Raw genomic sequence first — 16637 nt, forward strand, 5'->3', positions numbered from 1 at the left:
CCTTGAAAACCTCCCGTAGACCAGATATAGACCAGACGTCATGCCGAGATAAACATCATTATTAATGATGATTATATAAACATCATTATTTCATCCTCAGAACAACTGGAAAGTAAGTACTCTTGAGGAGGAAACAAGCTCAAGGTGGTCGAGCAGCTTTGCCCAAAGACACAGCTCACAACTTCTGGTGGAACTGGATTCCAATCCACAGCCACCCAACCCTATGAGGAACAGAGCCTCAAAAACTAAAAATGAACTTGACTTTGTTTTCAAACATTACAAACCAGGTATTTTTGTGAGTTTTCCTCTGACCACTTTTTTTTTCTTATTTTGTTGTTCAGGTGCACTATGAGTGGTGGAGACGGATCCTGAAATATTTCTGGATGTCGGTGGTTATCTACACGATGCTGGTGCTGATCTTTATATACACATATCAGTTTGAAAACTTCCCGGGCCTGTGGCAAAATATGACTGGATTGAAAAAAGAAAAGTAAGTAATTGTAGTGGACAGTGGGATGGAAAATGACAAACAGCGTGAAGTTGTGAATGTGTGTCGTTCAGAACATCTTTCTGGGAGGTTTTAGTAAAACATGACATCATCACTGGCTATAAGTTCCTCCAGAACTTATAGCCAGTGATGGCTATAAATTCTAGAAAAATGGTACAGATGAACCGGTTTGCAGGGCAGAAATTGAGACACAGATGTAGAGAACAAACGTATGGACACCAAGGGGGGAAAGTGACGGGGTGGTGGTGGTGGTGGGATGAATTGGGAGATTGGGATGGACATATATACACTAATATGTATAAAATGGATAACTAATAAGAACCTGCTGTATAAAAAAATAAATAAAATTAAATTAAAAAAAAAATAAAGTTTCCTCCAGAAGAGGACTCAGGTCTTGGTCATTTTGGGTTCTCATGACCTTGCCCTGAGCTTTTAGCACATAGTAGGTACTCAATAAATATCAACTGAAAAGTGAATTTTCCACCCATTATTAATGAAATGGCATTTTCTAGTGTCGGTTTCATGTGAAGCACACCTGCCCGGTTCCTCACTGTCATGCTTCCTCCTTTCTTAACTGGAGCCCAGTTCCTCATCAGTAGGTTCATAAGGTAACACATCAGCCTCTCCTCACTGATGGAGCCGGTGCTAAGATCTAAGGAGTAGTTGGTGCCACAGGAAAAGTGCTCAGAGACTAGTGGTGATGAAATCTTTCTTGTGCATGAAATAGATAGGAGTCTAGGCTTTTCTAATTTGCTTTTGTAAACTTCTGAAGTTCGTTTAGAAATCCCACCAGAACTGGGCATAGAGCTGAGTATCCTGAGGTGGCCAAGAGGAAAGTTTAAAAGGAGGGTTCACTGTATAGCTAGACTAATATATCTTTAAGTCAATTCAGCAAATATTTCTTGAGTGCCTCCCCTGGGCCAGACACTCTTCTGTACCTGAAGATGCAACAGGAAGCAAGAGAGACAGAGTCTGAGCCCTGTGGTGTTTATAGTCTAGGAGAGAAGACAAACCAAAAACCTACGTAATGTACAAACAAATCAACTGCGACACGTCTGTGAAGGAAACAGAAACAGGTTGAGGTACTGAAGAATGAGGGACAATAACTAGAGATGGAGTAGTCAGGGCAGGCTTCCCTGAGGCGGCGTCATTTTTTCTTTTGGCTGTGCCACACAGCATGTGGGATCTTAGTTCCCCGAGCAGGGACTGAACCCACACCCTCGGCAGTGAAAGCGCCGAATCTTAACCACTGGACAGCCAGGGAAGTCCCTGAGGAGGTGTCATTTAAACTCCTGAAGAATAGGAAAGAGCTTGTCTTTAGAAAAGTGTGTGAGTTGGGAGCTGGGAGGTGGACAAACATTCCAGAAAAAGAGAGCAGCAAATGCAAAGGGCCTGAGGCAGGGCAGACTTCGGCGCGTGCGTGTGTGTGTGTGTGTGTGTGTGTGTGGAAAGGCAGGAAGGCTGGCCTGTGCAGAGCAAGGGGAGAAATGGGAAAGGTCAGCTAGGCACCCAGAGGTGCAGGGCTTGTAGGTAGTGATGGTTCGCATCTCATTCATGGTGAAATTTCTAAGTCTTTAAAGCACCCTTGACTGGCTGAGGAAAAAGTGATGTGTGTGGAGGACAAGAATAGACACAGCAGTATGGTCAGCCAGCAGTTGGGGGGGGTCCTGCGAGTGAGGATGTGGCTCCACCTAGAATAGGAGGTGCTAGAAATGAAAACAAGGACAGATTCAAGGGATGAGGTTGAAGGAATGCAGATGGTGGAGACCGGAAGGCAAAGAAAGCGTCGGGGGGAACGCCCCGATTGGGGCGTTTTGCATGAGGTATAGACGATTGTGCCAGTGAAGAGCAGGGTGGGGAGAGAGGGGTGGAGAACAGCCCAGCTGCTTCAGGAAGTGGGGAAATCGAGAATGCTGTCTTGAAAACACTCAACATGAAATCACTGTGAAACAGCCAACTTCCAGTAGACGTTCGGGTAGGAGAGCCCACAGGGGAAAGCCGTTTTGTTTTGCAGGCTGGAGGACCTTGGCTTAAAGCAGTTCACGGTGGCTGAGCTGTTCACGCGCATATTCATCCCCACATCTTTCTTGCTGGTGTGCATCCTGCACCTGCACTACTTCCACGACCGCTTCCTGGAACTCACGGACCTGAAGTCCATTCCCAGCAAGGAAGACAGCGCCATCTACAGGTGAGCCCGTGCAGGAAGCTCCAGGAAGGCAGCCTGGACCCTCCCAACCATTTCACTTAGAATCTCAGCCCTGAACTTGCCCTGAGTATTAGCCTGTAAGTGGGAAAAAAAAGGAGAAAAAATGTGGAATGTTTGACGGCACTTTGTGAAACAGTTGGTAGTGATTTATGATGGTTCATGCAGTGATCTTGACAGGCATGTGAATTAGTTTAGAGTAGCTGTGTAGACTGAAATTCCTTAGCGGTGGTGATGTGTCCTGTGTTTGTGTCCAGGCTGGTGAGGTGTTTTTAGAACATTTACAGAATCTGGCTAATTCGGAGGATGAGTTTTCTGTCGCACTAACAGGCAGAGAAGGAGTCGCTGTGAGTGAGAGCGCAGTGCAGAATTCTCCCTTCCGTCTTGGAAGGGAAGAACCTTGGCTAAAAGGAGAGAATCTGCCATCTATGAGTAACCAGAATCAGATTTAAGGAAAGAAAGTGAAGGCAGTGTTTTCTTTCATCAGCTCCCTGTTGTGGTCTGCCCATCAATAAACATAAATTGTTTACAAGTATGCAGATGGGTCTGGCTCTCCCTGGCCATGTGTGCTGAAGCCACGGTGGGTCATCACACATGCCTAGATCTGCTCCATCAGGGGGAAATTACAAGCATTCGTCTAATGAACCTTGATACCGATTTTCCTCTCTGCTTCACATAATAGCCTGTGATTCAGTTCCTGGAAAAACAATTGTTAAGTAAATAAGGGAGCAAAGTGCTGTATTCAAAGGAGCACAGATGCCACAGTTGAAAATTCCCCTTAGCTCTTTTTCAAGGGAAACAACGTGTCCATCAAAAGAAGATGCAGCAGTAATCTCATCATGCACAGTTTATGAAATATCAAACTGTCTGCATTCTGCTGTGCTAAGGAGTGGAATTATGGAAAACTGAATTTGTTGCACAGAGTTCCTGTTAAGTATGTAGAACCTGATTTAATTATGTAGGTTCTGGAGAAGGACAGCAGCCGATGTCAAGATGTGTTCTCCCTGTTTTCTCTGGTGTCCTGCCAGCCCGTAACCCCCTCGCCTGGCAGGAAGGAGGCCGAGCGGTCTGTTCAGTCTGAGACTGGAGCTGGCCCTCCTCTGGCCGCAGCTCAGCCTGAGCACCCCCCTTAACTGTTGCTTTTCCAAGAAAATGTAAAGGGCGAGAGGCGAGAGTATATAATGGCAGCCACCTGAATGGTTTAGGAATGCAGGATTTCATTTTTGGTTCTGTGAAAAACAGTTTTCTAGAAACTTGAGGAGTTCAAAGGACCCACTCGGGTTTGGTGTTTTGGGATTTCATGCAAGAGTTTCATATAAAAGCCCCCCAAATTTCAACTTGGAACATAAGCTACGTATCCCATCTTTTTCGCAGCTCTTTTCCATTGTAGTATTTTCCTTACTAGCAATTTTCACCCCACTGTAGTTTTTTTAGTCCCTAGAACGCTAGTAAATGGCTACATTAAAATCAAAATGATGAAGAAAAACATATTTTCAGAGTTGAGATTGACTGTCCTGCTTTGCCGTCTCTGTTCCTGCCCACTTAGTAGATGCTTGGCGGGGGTGGGAAACCTCCCAAATTGGGAATAATCGATGCATTTTATCCCTTATCCCTTATTCCAGTCCTGTTGTTTCTGTGAATAGCCAACTGTCCTTTTCCTGTTTTGTCTGTTGTTTTTGTGGTTTGTGTAGGCCCTGTAGGCGAATGTCACTTGTGTCTGAAGCAGAATTCATTGTGTTTAGCCTTCCAGAATTTATAAAGTTAGCATTATGAAAATGTTTTATGATATACCTTATGTGAAACTATTATTAGTTCTAGGTAGGCATTCTCAGGAATATCATTTCCCTTATATACTGATAAAATATATAATATAACATAATCACAATGTAATTATTATATAATACATACTTAATAAGGTCCTAAATATCCACTCCTTATTTAAATATCCGTCACCGCAATTTGTCCATAATTTGTTTTAGAAAGTACTGTGATGCATATAGAAATAGAATGACATTTTCTGACTTCAGCTTTAGAACACCTCAGAAAACAGTATGTTGAATATGGATATTTAGGAGGATTTTCTTTTTTTAATTCTGGGGAAGGAGCAAGAATTAATGTTTTCCGTGGTATTTTATCTGATAAATGCATTCTGGACATGTAAACCTTACAGATTCCTGACAAGGTGTGTGACTGGGGGGTAGGGAGGGAGAGACTGTTACCAGTCCGGCGATTTCCCGACTCTGATTTCTCTGCTGCCGAATCTCGCTGTCTGGACCCTCTTCCGGTGCATGAAGCATGTCGGTGACACACGTGGTGGTGCAGAGCTTACGGGACATCAGCTCCTCCTCTCTGGCTAACACTCTCCTCTTTCTCTCTCCAACTGTCCCCCGCTGCCACCGCCTGCTTCCTTGTGCCCCCGCGTAGCCATGCCAAGGTCAATGGGCGCGTGTATCTGATAATAAATAGGTGGGTACCTCAACGTTTTCTCTCTCGGTTTCCTTTTTGTTAATGGTCTCTGGGGGTGTTAAACTCTTCATTAGCTTGTAAGTGAAAAATGGCATCAGGAGACAGTGGGCGTGGCCTGCAGGTGCGGTGCGCTGGATGTCTTTTGCAAACCCAGCCATTCGGCGTTTGGACCGAACGGTGCTGCCGAGCGGACTCAGAGGTGGCCGCGGGTCTTCAGCTGGCTCTCGGCGTTGGCCTGGCTCAGCCGCGAGCCCCGCTGACGTCACCCTTGGTAGCGTTGGTTCCCGGCTAGCCTGTGAGCCCACCTCCCTCTTGAACACGTAATGGAGAGCTCAGCTCAAGAGTCAGCTCCTCCACAGACCTGCCCATCACTGCCGGCTCCCCGCTGAGCAGAACTGCCCTTGCTCTGAATTCCTGGAGCACTTTCTCATCACTGCCCCGCTGACACTGGCCTTCAGCCCCTATCTGCCTGGCTGTCTTGTCTCCCCTGCCCGAGGCCTCCACCCCGCAGGCCCGGAGTCCCTGTAAAATCCATCTCACTTACCGTGGAGCCTTAACCATTAGTGGACCCTCAGTAGATATTCCTGAATGAAGTGACAATGGTCACAACAATCTATGGTTAAGAGAAAATTAAAACATCAATTTCTTCAAATATACGTCTACTTGAAAGAGCAACATATTGAAGGACGGTATTTTACATGACCCAACTTCACAATATATTTGCTTTCTGCCAAAAAGGCAAAGCTGGGCAGTACCTTAGAAGCATATCACCCAGCTGGGGAGACAAACCATGCAGGTAACCACACATAATAAAGAGTGAGCTTTGACATGTGCTGTGTGTAGAGTTATCCTCAAGTGCCCTAAGAGTTCAGAGAAAAGAGCCTTTGGGGTCTAATTTACCAAAACTCTTCTTATTTTATTAAGTAGGTGAATTAAAATACCCGCTCCCGTAGCTTCATGTCATTAGTAGTCAAGTCAGTAATTTAGGTAATAGAAACATGTATTTTGCAAGAAATCCACTTAGCAGAATAACCCTGGGAAAGATTTGTTGGTTTTCTAGTCATTATCTTAAGTAAAATCCCAAGGCTGACAACCAAATAGCAAACCCTAGGAGGCAGAGCTTCTAGAAGGAGGTGTAAAAACTTAGCGCATCGTGTGCAGATCTCTCTGCGGAAGAGGAAGGAGGCCGGGCTTGCTCCCTTTGGGGCCAGTTTTGTGGACAGTCTGAGAGAGAAAAGTCAACCTCAGGTTTTTAGCTGCCAGGCAGAGAAGTAAGACAGAGACTCGAACCAGAAATCTCAAGCAGCTGCATCAACCTTATCCCTCTAAACATAAGGAAGCACAATCTCTGTCTCTCTCCCTCAGTGCTTCTCATAAAGTATTGACCATTTGCTTTAAGAGGAGGTGGCTGGAGCACCCAAGAGGTCAGGAATTGGTTTGATGGGCTCTGATGGCTGATACACTTGGCCTTCCGTATCCGCGGGTTCTGCATCCATGGATTCAACCAACTACAGATCAAAAATGCGTGAAAAGAAAAAAAATTCCAGAAAGTTCCCCAAAGCAAAACTTGAATTTACTGTGTGCAAGCTACTATTTACATGGCATTCACATAGTATTAGGTATTGTAAGTCATCTAGAGATGATTTAAAGTGTACAGGAGGATGTGCATAGGTTATATGAAAATACTACACCATTTTATATAAGGGACTTGAGCATCCGTAGATTTTGGTCTCTTTGGGGGTCCTGGAACCACTCCACCATGGATACCGAGGGACCACTGTACAAGTTTTGGTGCCCATTGTCCCCGACTTTTCTCTTGAGAGAAAGCCTATGCCCATTAACCCAAGTCACAAGGCCAGTGAATTCACTCAGGAGTTCTTAGAATGATCTAGATGCAGAGTCATCTAAAATAATTTAAAACTTGAAGCATTCCACCATTAGCTCAGTCTTCTTTCCAGTGGAATCTCTCATTTTTGTCTGCATGCTAACATTTTAAGAAAGGCCAGAGCTCTGCCTTAAGGGACACGTGACCTAACAAACCCTTCCCTCTCTGGACAATGTGTGCCTCTGAAAGGCTGCACGTGAAGTGTGTCCAATGATAGGGTGAACCTTTTATTTAAGTAAATAAGCTTTCTATCTCCCAAAATTTATTTCTGTACGCTCAATGCTGTTTTATAAGGAGAATAATGTGTTTGTAAACGTGAGTTCCAATGAAAGAGGGGACCTACCTACATTCGACTTCTGCGTCGATTACAATTTAGACTTGACCTTACGAGGTGTGAGGTGGGGGGGTGTGTTTAGGACAGTGGGGGACTGATAAAATTTTGATGATGTGAAAAATTGCAGGAAGTTCCAGCTGAATCTGTAAACAGACTGATTTAGAAGATTTTAACAGGAGTAATGATTATTTCTCCCACATATACACAAACCAGAGCCATTATACCCAACCTTGTCTAGTAGATTTTTTTTGGAGGAATTACTACAACACAGAGTTAAGATGTGAAATTAAATTGAATTAAATTAAATCAACTGCTCATCTGTGAATACAGTTTTCTCAAAGTGCTTAGGAGTTCCAGAATATAATCTTAAAAGAGTTTTAAAACTTTAAAACCTCTACTTATAAATACTACACATTTGCAAGAAAGTTCCTTTTCTTAATAGTCTAATGAATGGGGTGAGTGCAGTTTACCTTGGAGTAGTTACAAATAAATGGAATTTAGGCCTTAGGGGATTTTACCATAGTAGAATTTCCATTTTCTTTATTGGAAAGTAGCTTAATATGTGGCTTTTCAAAGTCAACTTGTAGTACAGACTTAAACCTCTTCAACTCTCCATAATTTGGTTTCAAATTAGAATGCCTCTCCAGTGTATAGAATTCACTCACAAAACACTCAGGGAATGATAGTGTACACCAAGCAAAGGGAGGTGAACAGAGTGAGACTGGATTTCTGTCCTCAAGGAGAGAATAAAATGATGTGGACACAAATTGAGAAATGCACACATTGACTGACAGAGCTGCGGAAGTATGAAAGAGAGAGGGTGGGTGAATAAACAGACAAAAGTCACCTGCTCTGTTGGAATGCAAGAGGAGAGAACCACCGTGGTTAAGAAATAGGCAGAGGATTAAGCTCAGAGCTTGGATCATCATAAAAGCAAGACCAGAGTTGCAAAGAGAAGGAAATGGGCTCCCTGAGGGGAAAGACAGGCAAAACGGTGGGATTTAAGGAAGCTGGGGCGGGGTCCGGGAGAATCTGGTTCATCAGCTGGTCGGTTTGGATCCCAAAGTGGAAGTCATCCACCAGTGATGGGATAGTCCACACGTGAGGGTCAGCGGAAAATTGCAAGCATCCTAAGTTCCTTTGCTGGAAGTTTCAGGGAATGTTTTTTTTCACTAGAGGGTGGTTTTTAATTTAGTCTTTGAAAAATCAGGATCCCTTTTTAAAATTAGTTAGGGGGGTGGACATATCAAGGTTAAGGTACACAGGCTTTCTTGGGGAATCGATACAGCCGTCCATGACAGCAAAGGGGTAGCCAGTTCTGCCTCGACCCTGCCTTGGGCAGTCGGACCCCAGCCCTGCAGCAACCCACCCGGTCTGGCCACATGGTGGAGGGAGGTGACGGTGGCCGTAAGAGGCCCTGGGCATTGAGACTATCGGAGCCAGATTCTCGAGGGAGAAACGTTTGCACTGTTCTCTGAATGGCCATTTTAACGCACAAGCCATTAAGGAATATGCTGATGACAGAATTAGAGTCCAAATTGAGCGCCCACCCCAGCATCCTGTGCTATGTGGTCCCACACGAAGGTGTGTCCTGATTCTGCCTCTTCCTTAGCATGAATTGATGATGCGGATTATGAAAAAGTATATGCAAATCTGTCATTAGCAGATGGTTCTTTACTCTAAAAATGTTCCTGTGTACTAAGCACCGTGTTAAGCACTTAATGGAAATCACCTCCATTTTCACAACATCCCAGGAAGTAGGCACTGTTATTCCATTTCACAGATCAGCAAACTGAGATTTAAAAGACACGGCAAATATATACTGGGTTGGCCAAACAGTTCGTTCGGGTTTTTCCGTAACATTGGAAAAACCCCAATGAACTGTTTGGCCAACCCAATGTGTATATATATATATATATATATATATATATATATATACACACATGTATAACTGAATCACTTTGTTGTACACCTGAATCTAACGCAACATTGTAAATCAACTATATTTCAATAAAAAAATTTTAAAACTAAAATAAAATAAAAGACATGGTAAGGAACTTTTCCAAGTCCTCTCGCTAGTAAGATGTCTAGTTGAGGCTGGAATCTAAGTCGTTCTGATTCCAAAGAGCATGCTTTTAACATTGTTCTGGATTGCCTCAAAAAAAATGCTATAAGAAAAAAATGAAAGAAAGTCGAAAGGATTCACACAAGTGTCTTTTTAAAATAGAAACTCCAACCATGCATTGAAAATACTTTCATCTGTACTCATTTTATGCACGCAAATTTTCTCGGTGAAATTTCAGATGGCAAACGTCTAGGCTGGTAAATGATAGCCTGATACATGCTTTCCCTTTTGTCTTTTCTTACTTTCTTTCTTTCTTTTTTTTTTTTGTTGCCCCTGTGTTACAAGCTTGGAGGTCAGGCTGCTCCAGAGGGCATTAGTGTCACTGTTTCCTCACGAGGATGGTGTCAGAGGGGAGGTAGCAGCATTTAGACACAGGAACTCTCTCCCCTCTCCCCGACACCCCCAGCTCCATCAAGTCCCAGGTCTCCTGTAACTGACAAGTTTCCAGAAGTAGATCTTCCGTACTTACTTTCAGAAGGTTTAGTCTGATGTTCTTCTGTGATTCCTTCATTCAATAATCTCCCCTCAATCTGCACAGCACTTTGGGGGGTCTCGTGGCTGGAGGACTTTTTGTTACGTAGCCGTAGTGGCAACTGCAGAAACAGCCGCATCTCTGGGAGTTTCCCTCCATAAATAGCACTGATTACTGGAAGGTTGTTTTCAGTATCAAGTCATGGCAGTGCCGAGGTAGATGTTAGAAGTGGTCATACTTCCACAGTAAAATCCACAAATTTCTGTCATTGTGAAAGTGTCTTCTCACTTGTAAAATGCAATCCCCTGCTTGCCCTGAAGAGGACATAGAAACATTGACATTTGTGTAGCACCTGACTTTCACCTTAATACCCTTTAATACGTAGAGTCCTGATGAAGCAGGGACAGAAAAGAAGTACCCTGAGAGTTGATGCACGGAGCTGGTGTAGGAGATGTGGAACTACAGTTTCAAGAATGGGGAACTTCCCCAAAGGTGGAGGGTGAATTGTCTACCTTAAGAAAATAAGCAAGTGTATATCTGCACAATTTCTTCCACCATCCTCAGAACGTTCTTTGTTCATTAAATTAACAGTTCGTTTCTGACACTCTGTAATTTACCTGCTTGACACCCTGTTAAAAAGAATTACTTTTGAAGGAGAACCTCTCTAACAGTCTAACGACAATGCAGATTCAGGACCACAGTTATCCAATATCACAGGTGTTTTAAATGTAAAACCAACAAGTTGCATGTGAGCTTGGATTTTTATGTAGCCAAACTTCCTCATTTTGTAAAAAAACAAAAAACAAGTAAATTCCGGAGAGGTGAAATAATTGACTCAGAGCCCACAACGGTACAGATAGAATAACATTATTAAGTGTCCATCCTGTTACAGCCGGGCTGAAATGTATAGATTAATTATTGCAAATGGAGAGGACTATGTGTAATTCCAATAGACCTTTTCCTAATATCTATTGCCCACAAATGTTCCTTCAGACATTCATTTGAATATGAATAAAAAGATATACTTTTTTTAAAAATTGAGGAGAAAGGTCGTACTTGTTTTTATCCACCACAAAATAAGCTGGACCGCCCGAGAGTCTGCTGGGCTCAGTGAGGCTGCAGCTCCCACGGGCTCAGTGAGGCTCGGCTCCCTCATCCAGGCTCATGCATGTCTTCTCAGGAGAGCTGGTCTAGCAGCTCACCTGGTGCCCAAGGATGGGGCGTGATGCAGGCTTCTTACCCCCAAAAGCATTAGCACCTGCTGCGTATGCTTCAGATGATGGCAGAATGGGATTGGTCTATGCAAAGGTTGACTGACGTTACACGTTATTTAAGAATTAAAAAAATCCCTACTTAAAATGTGAATGACTTGATTCCTGGGGGATAGTTTGCTGTGTTACTAAAAAAGCATGATCTGACTTGCCTCAGCAGTCTCTGCATTCTGTCCTTTACCACTGCAGTCCGGTACACTCTCAGATCAGTTGCCAGGCACAGGGTTCCCAGTCAAAGCCCGCTGCTGCTGCCATCCTGGAATGCACTTGGCGTTAGGACCCCCTGCACCCGGCGTACAGGAATGCAATAGTGGATGATGTATAGCATGATGTGTGATCTCTGACTTTCCTTATAATTCTTCTGTTCTCATCTCCTTTTTTCCCTTTCTATTTCAATTACTTTGAGCAGCATCAAGAAAAAAATACCAATCTACCAAAATGAGTAAGTCCCCCTGTGAAGCCATGAAATGCTTGCTCTACACAATGCCATTTCATGCTTCCCCATCCTAAACTCTGACCATTTTCTCCTGTGGGAAAAATGTCAAGTTTAGGTGTCGATAGCTCTCATGACCAACTCATCACTAGAACCTGAATTGGAAGAGCTAACCAAACCTGAGTTTACAGTTCGTTTTTAGAAAGAGCTTTAAAAAATAAAAAGCGACCAGATGCTAACAAGCCCACATGCCAGGCTGTGTAGTGACTTCCGTTTTGTTTATCCTACTTCACGGGCCCCTCACTCGCATCCCCCAGAACCCTTCCCTCCCCTGATTCGGCTGCTCTCTGCCCACAGACTGGCCCACCCCGAGGGAAGCCTTCCGGACCTCGCCATGATGAAGCCAGCCGCCAGCTTGGAGGTGGTGGAAGCCAAGCAGCTGGCTGGACCTGGGGAGGAGAAGCCGGGGGGATGCCCTGCAAAGGCCAAGAAGGGCGAGCTCGGCAAGGACAGGGAGGAGGAGGACGAGGAGGACGAGGAGGAGGACGAGGAGGAGGAAGAGACGTCAGGTAAGCCGCCCGCCCACCCCAGGCGCTGCTCAGAGGATGCCGGCTGCCAGACGGAGGGAATGAAACACCGACTTGCTCCAAGTGCATAAAATGAGTCTACACTCGACCCAGGCAGTGAACTAGAGACCAGGGTGTGGTCTTTTGGTTGCTGTAGTCATAGCTTTCCTGTTCCAGTTGCTCCAGTGATGTCCCTGTAATTCTGACTTAGAGGAGGATGACAGATGGCTGGTGGTCTGGGTCCTGCAGGGTCCTGCCCAGTTGCGTTTAGTCTGTCAGTTCCCAGGAAGCGTGGAGGAACCAGAGAGCATAGCCTTTGGCGGGGTGACATTCTGAGGCTGTGATGCTGAGATGCTTCCCTTGTCTTTCCTGGTGCTCTGTGCTTTACAAAGTAGAAAATAAAAGGCAGCACCAGCAGGAAGATCCCTCCCAAAGACAAGCTCCCCACAAACTGGCCCCTTCGCCCACTCGTCGCAGAAACCCTAGGAGAGGCCCAGAAATGCTCCCTCCGTATCTGAGGGTTGTGCCTTCCTCAGGTGAAGGAAACCAAGCTCTGGGGACCAAGGGCTCAGGACTAGGTTCTATTTTATACTTAAAGGCAGGTTTGAGCTTTACAGTGACGTCTCACCAAAAACTGGGCTGCAGCTGTTCACCTGCTTCCTCTTTACTTTCCCCTGAAACCTCGAAACTGTGCCCAAGTGTGACCTGAATCTTGTAGTGACTGTCACCTGAGTCGCTCTGTAAATAAACATTTTCACAATAACTAAAACCTTCCTTAAACTTTCAGAACCAAGTACATTACCTGTTGCAAACACCCCGGCAAGGTCAGGAAGCTACATACAGAGACCCTGGGTCTTATCTGCCTGGGCCCGTGAGCTTCTGTCTGCAAAGGCGGGGACAGGCTGATTGCATGAAACAGTCCTGTGAGGACTTTGTTCTGATTAACCGGGACAGACCTTCTAGGCAGAAGCATGACCCCAGTCTGCAAAATGTTATTCCCTAGCACAAGGTGGAAGGTAGAAAATGACCAATTTGATTAAAAATTATGACTGGAATGAGTCTGAGCACCGCACTTGGGGAACTGTGACTCAGTCGTTCAGCCTCTCAGGTCCATCCTCTGCTGTGACAGGGGTGGGCTCGTTGTCCAGGGCGGCCGGTGGGCTTTGCCCGCCCCCTAGTTAAGCCCCGGCAAGGAGACTGGCGCTTAAGGAACCACTGTTTTAGCAAGAAAAATGTCATGAAGAGGGAGCTCAGCTACTTAATATTCAGGGGAAATCAAGGAATCATAGCTCAGCCCTAAGAGTAAACAAGGTCAAAATTCTTTTTTTGCACAAAATTAATGAAAAGGTGGGTGAAAACAGCCTGTCCTTCACTCATTCTCGGCGTGTGACATCGAAGTCATCACCGGATGTGGGATTCTTGGGCCACCTTCCTCCAGATCGGGGTGTCTTAGATAGAATTCATCCACTGTTCTGGTTTTGCAGCTTCCCGTTCCCAGGGGAATGATACAAGGTAGGCTTTCAACCGTAATCGCACACACAAGCCCTTTTCGTGCCCTCGGGCACATTCCCTGCCCTGCAGATCTGAGGAACAAGTGGCACTTGGTGATTGACCGCCTCACGGTGCTGTTCCTGAAGTTCCTGGAGTGTTTCCACCAGCTGCAGACGTTCCTGTGGTGGATCCTGGAGCTTCACATCATCAAGATCGTCTCCTCCTACATCATCTGGGTGTCCGTGAAAGAGGCAAGTGACACCTGTTTATCCTCAGGCCAAACTGAACCAGGGCCCGTCGCCACTTTCCTTTGTCAACTGTCCCTGATTTTTTAAGGCTGATTTCCCACGACGTCAGGACACCAAGGTCTGAGACAGGCACATACACTTGACACACAGAACACCACAGGACAGCTATTCTGAGAAGAGGGAGCAATCTCAGGGCAGAAAGGGCCCCCAGCTTAGTCCCTCATCAGTGTGGTCCTATCACAGAGGTTCCTGATTTTCATCTAGTCTTTGGTGAAGGGTATGAGACAGGATGCTTTTCTGCACTAAGCGCGTGGGAATCTACCTCCATAAATTCTCTTTGGGGAAAACAATGACATTCCGGTGCATGCTACCAAGGAAAGGCAGGTTCCAAAATTTGATAGAATCTTTCTTAGAGCTCACCCTGTTCATGACTGGAGTTTCTGAGATGAAGCACAAAGTCTCTCAACTTTGTGCTTCAACTTACAACTTCCATTGTAATGGCACTTCTGTTTTCTTACCCGAAAAGAGAAGAGTCATCATTCAGCCAACGATGATTTGGTGTTTACTGTGAGAAGTTAGCTTTCTTTCAATTTCTTCAACAGATAATTTTCATGTATTTCTAATTTCCCTGGACTCTTTTTGAGTTAGTGACAACTCAAAGAGTCTTTGCCCTCTAAAAATTCGGTCAAGAAAGACTGCCTGTAATTTTTAAAAAGTTAAGTAATAATATAATATTACAACTACAGTACTATGAACCCCATGGATGGGTAATCAGGGCCAGGTGGGAACAAAACAGAAACCACTGTCCCCGTGCGATTTGTGGCAGAAAATGACACATGCGCCATCGTTAAGTAACCAAGTCTATACATTGATTAGAACTAAAATTTAGCCTAATATGTATATTAATTGAGAATTAAAAAGTTAAAGCATTTTAACTTTACAGGTGAATTGACCGATTCAGACAGAATTTGAGGGTCGGAATATTAAAGAACAATGAAAAAGGATCAGAGGAAGCCTGTGGCTAAAAATGAACAAAGTCCATTTCTGAATTAACTGAGTCTGGTGTGCAGATGATTTCTGATGTGTGGCAGAGTTGGTGTGGGGGTGTAAGACAATTGAATGATGGGAGTAGGCATTCAATGAAAGAGAAATTAGTGTGAGTAGGGCATGGAAGACCCACTCTCTGAATCCATCCTGGCGAGTCCAGAAGGAGAAAGAAAGAGAGGGTTAAATGACACCACTTTCTCATAAATCCTAAATGAAAAGCAGATATATATACGTATAATTTTAAATCATCCTCATGAGTCTTGAGAATGCGTTATTAATAGGCTGTCAAGTAAATAAAGGATTACGGTCTCTTCACCCTGTTGCACCGTTAGGAAAACGGTCTTTGGTGGCATGCGACCAGTTCCTCCCCTCCAACTCACATATTGCACAGACTTGTAAAATTTCCATTCCTGATCCCATCTCTCTCACCTATAACTTTAAAACATGTTAAGAGACTCATGAATCGGAGACATTCTTCTCCTCCCACTGCTGACACTGCTGGAATCCTGGTGCTGTAGGATGGTTTGACCCCCAAGTGTGTCTGGGGAGGTCACCCCACCTGAAGGGTGAGTCACCACATGGTCCTGGGGGTCAGTGACTCTGAGGCCTCCCCTCTCTGCCCTAACTTGGTCCCTGGGCACCATCACCGTGTTCACAGCTGAGTCTTATTAATGTCATGGGAGCACTGAGCCATCAGAACACGAGGCATAATTATAAGAACAACTGAACTTTTCTCCGTGCCCCGGATGCAAGACACATTCTGATCATCCTCAGGCAATGCAAAGCCCTGTAGTTACCTTGAATAGCAAGCAAGATCTCAGTTCGTTAATCAGAGTTGTCTAGCCACGGAGAAGAAGCAAACTCTGGTCTCTCACCCAGTGGAAACATGTCCTCTTCCAGCTGCTTCTTTCTTTCTCACGCTCACCTCCCTCACCGCCTCCCTGCTCCAATGAATTGACTGGTGTTATGGACTTGGGCAGGGGTGGTGGGGATGCGGGATATTCTGATTTGACTTGTACTGTCCTAGGATGGCCTCACACTGGGCTGAGGATGATCAGATCTACCCTTTTCCTCCCGGAGGCTCCTCTGCGATGGCTCCAGCTGCAGCTCTGGGGCCGTCACCCAGCCCGTGGTTTCCGGCACCCACTCCTCCTGGACCCACAGCCTTGTGGGCGCCCCCCTGAGCTGTGCTCGAACAGCCCCACGTGCATGTCCACAACAGCCCTGGGGCAGTAGGCACGAGGTCCCCGCTCTGCCTCTGGACATGGGTCCCAGCGAAGCAATGACCCTGCACTGTCACCAAAGCATCCTCTCTCTCCTTGCTGCTGGATTTTCCGGGTGACATTGGACATCAGTGCCCCAACCCTGTCGCCAACCCCAAGGTGCACACGCTGAGACTGCTGAGGGGTCCTGCTTGGAGCGCCTCCCTCGGGACTTTGGTAGAGAATTGGCATCTCCTCCTCACCTTCATCATCTCAGGGTCGAGGGACAGACAGAAGCACTGCCCTACAGAGAATCCCCTTCGTGCTCCCTCCTCTTCACCGTCTTGGCCCATTTGTGTCCTCCTGGACCCACTGGCAGATCTCTA

The 16637-nt window shown here is 45.4% G+C and overlaps 1 protein-coding gene across 1 annotated transcript in view; it reads left to right on the plus strand.

Moving 5' to 3' along the window:
- PIEZO2 (piezo type mechanosensitive ion channel component 2) overlaps nucleotides 1-16637 on the plus strand; it is a 219362-nt gene that overhangs the window by 123542 nt on the left and 79183 nt on the right. The window contains exons 14-19 of the mRNA XM_055080794.1: nucleotides 342-490; nucleotides 2523-2696; nucleotides 5136-5177; nucleotides 11674-11706; nucleotides 12055-12266; nucleotides 13845-14005. Coding sequence (XP_054936769.1) covers nucleotides 342-490; nucleotides 2523-2696; nucleotides 5136-5177; nucleotides 11674-11706; nucleotides 12055-12266; nucleotides 13845-14005 — 771 coding nt within the window. The remainder of the gene's footprint in view (nucleotides 1-341; nucleotides 491-2522; nucleotides 2697-5135; nucleotides 5178-11673; nucleotides 11707-12054; nucleotides 12267-13844; nucleotides 14006-16637) is intronic.

This window comes from Physeter macrocephalus, chromosome 19, assembly GCF_002837175.3.
Source record: "Physeter macrocephalus isolate SW-GA chromosome 19, ASM283717v5, whole genome shotgun sequence".
NCBI classification, from domain to species: domain Eukaryota; kingdom Metazoa; phylum Chordata; class Mammalia; order Artiodactyla; family Physeteridae; genus Physeter; species Physeter macrocephalus.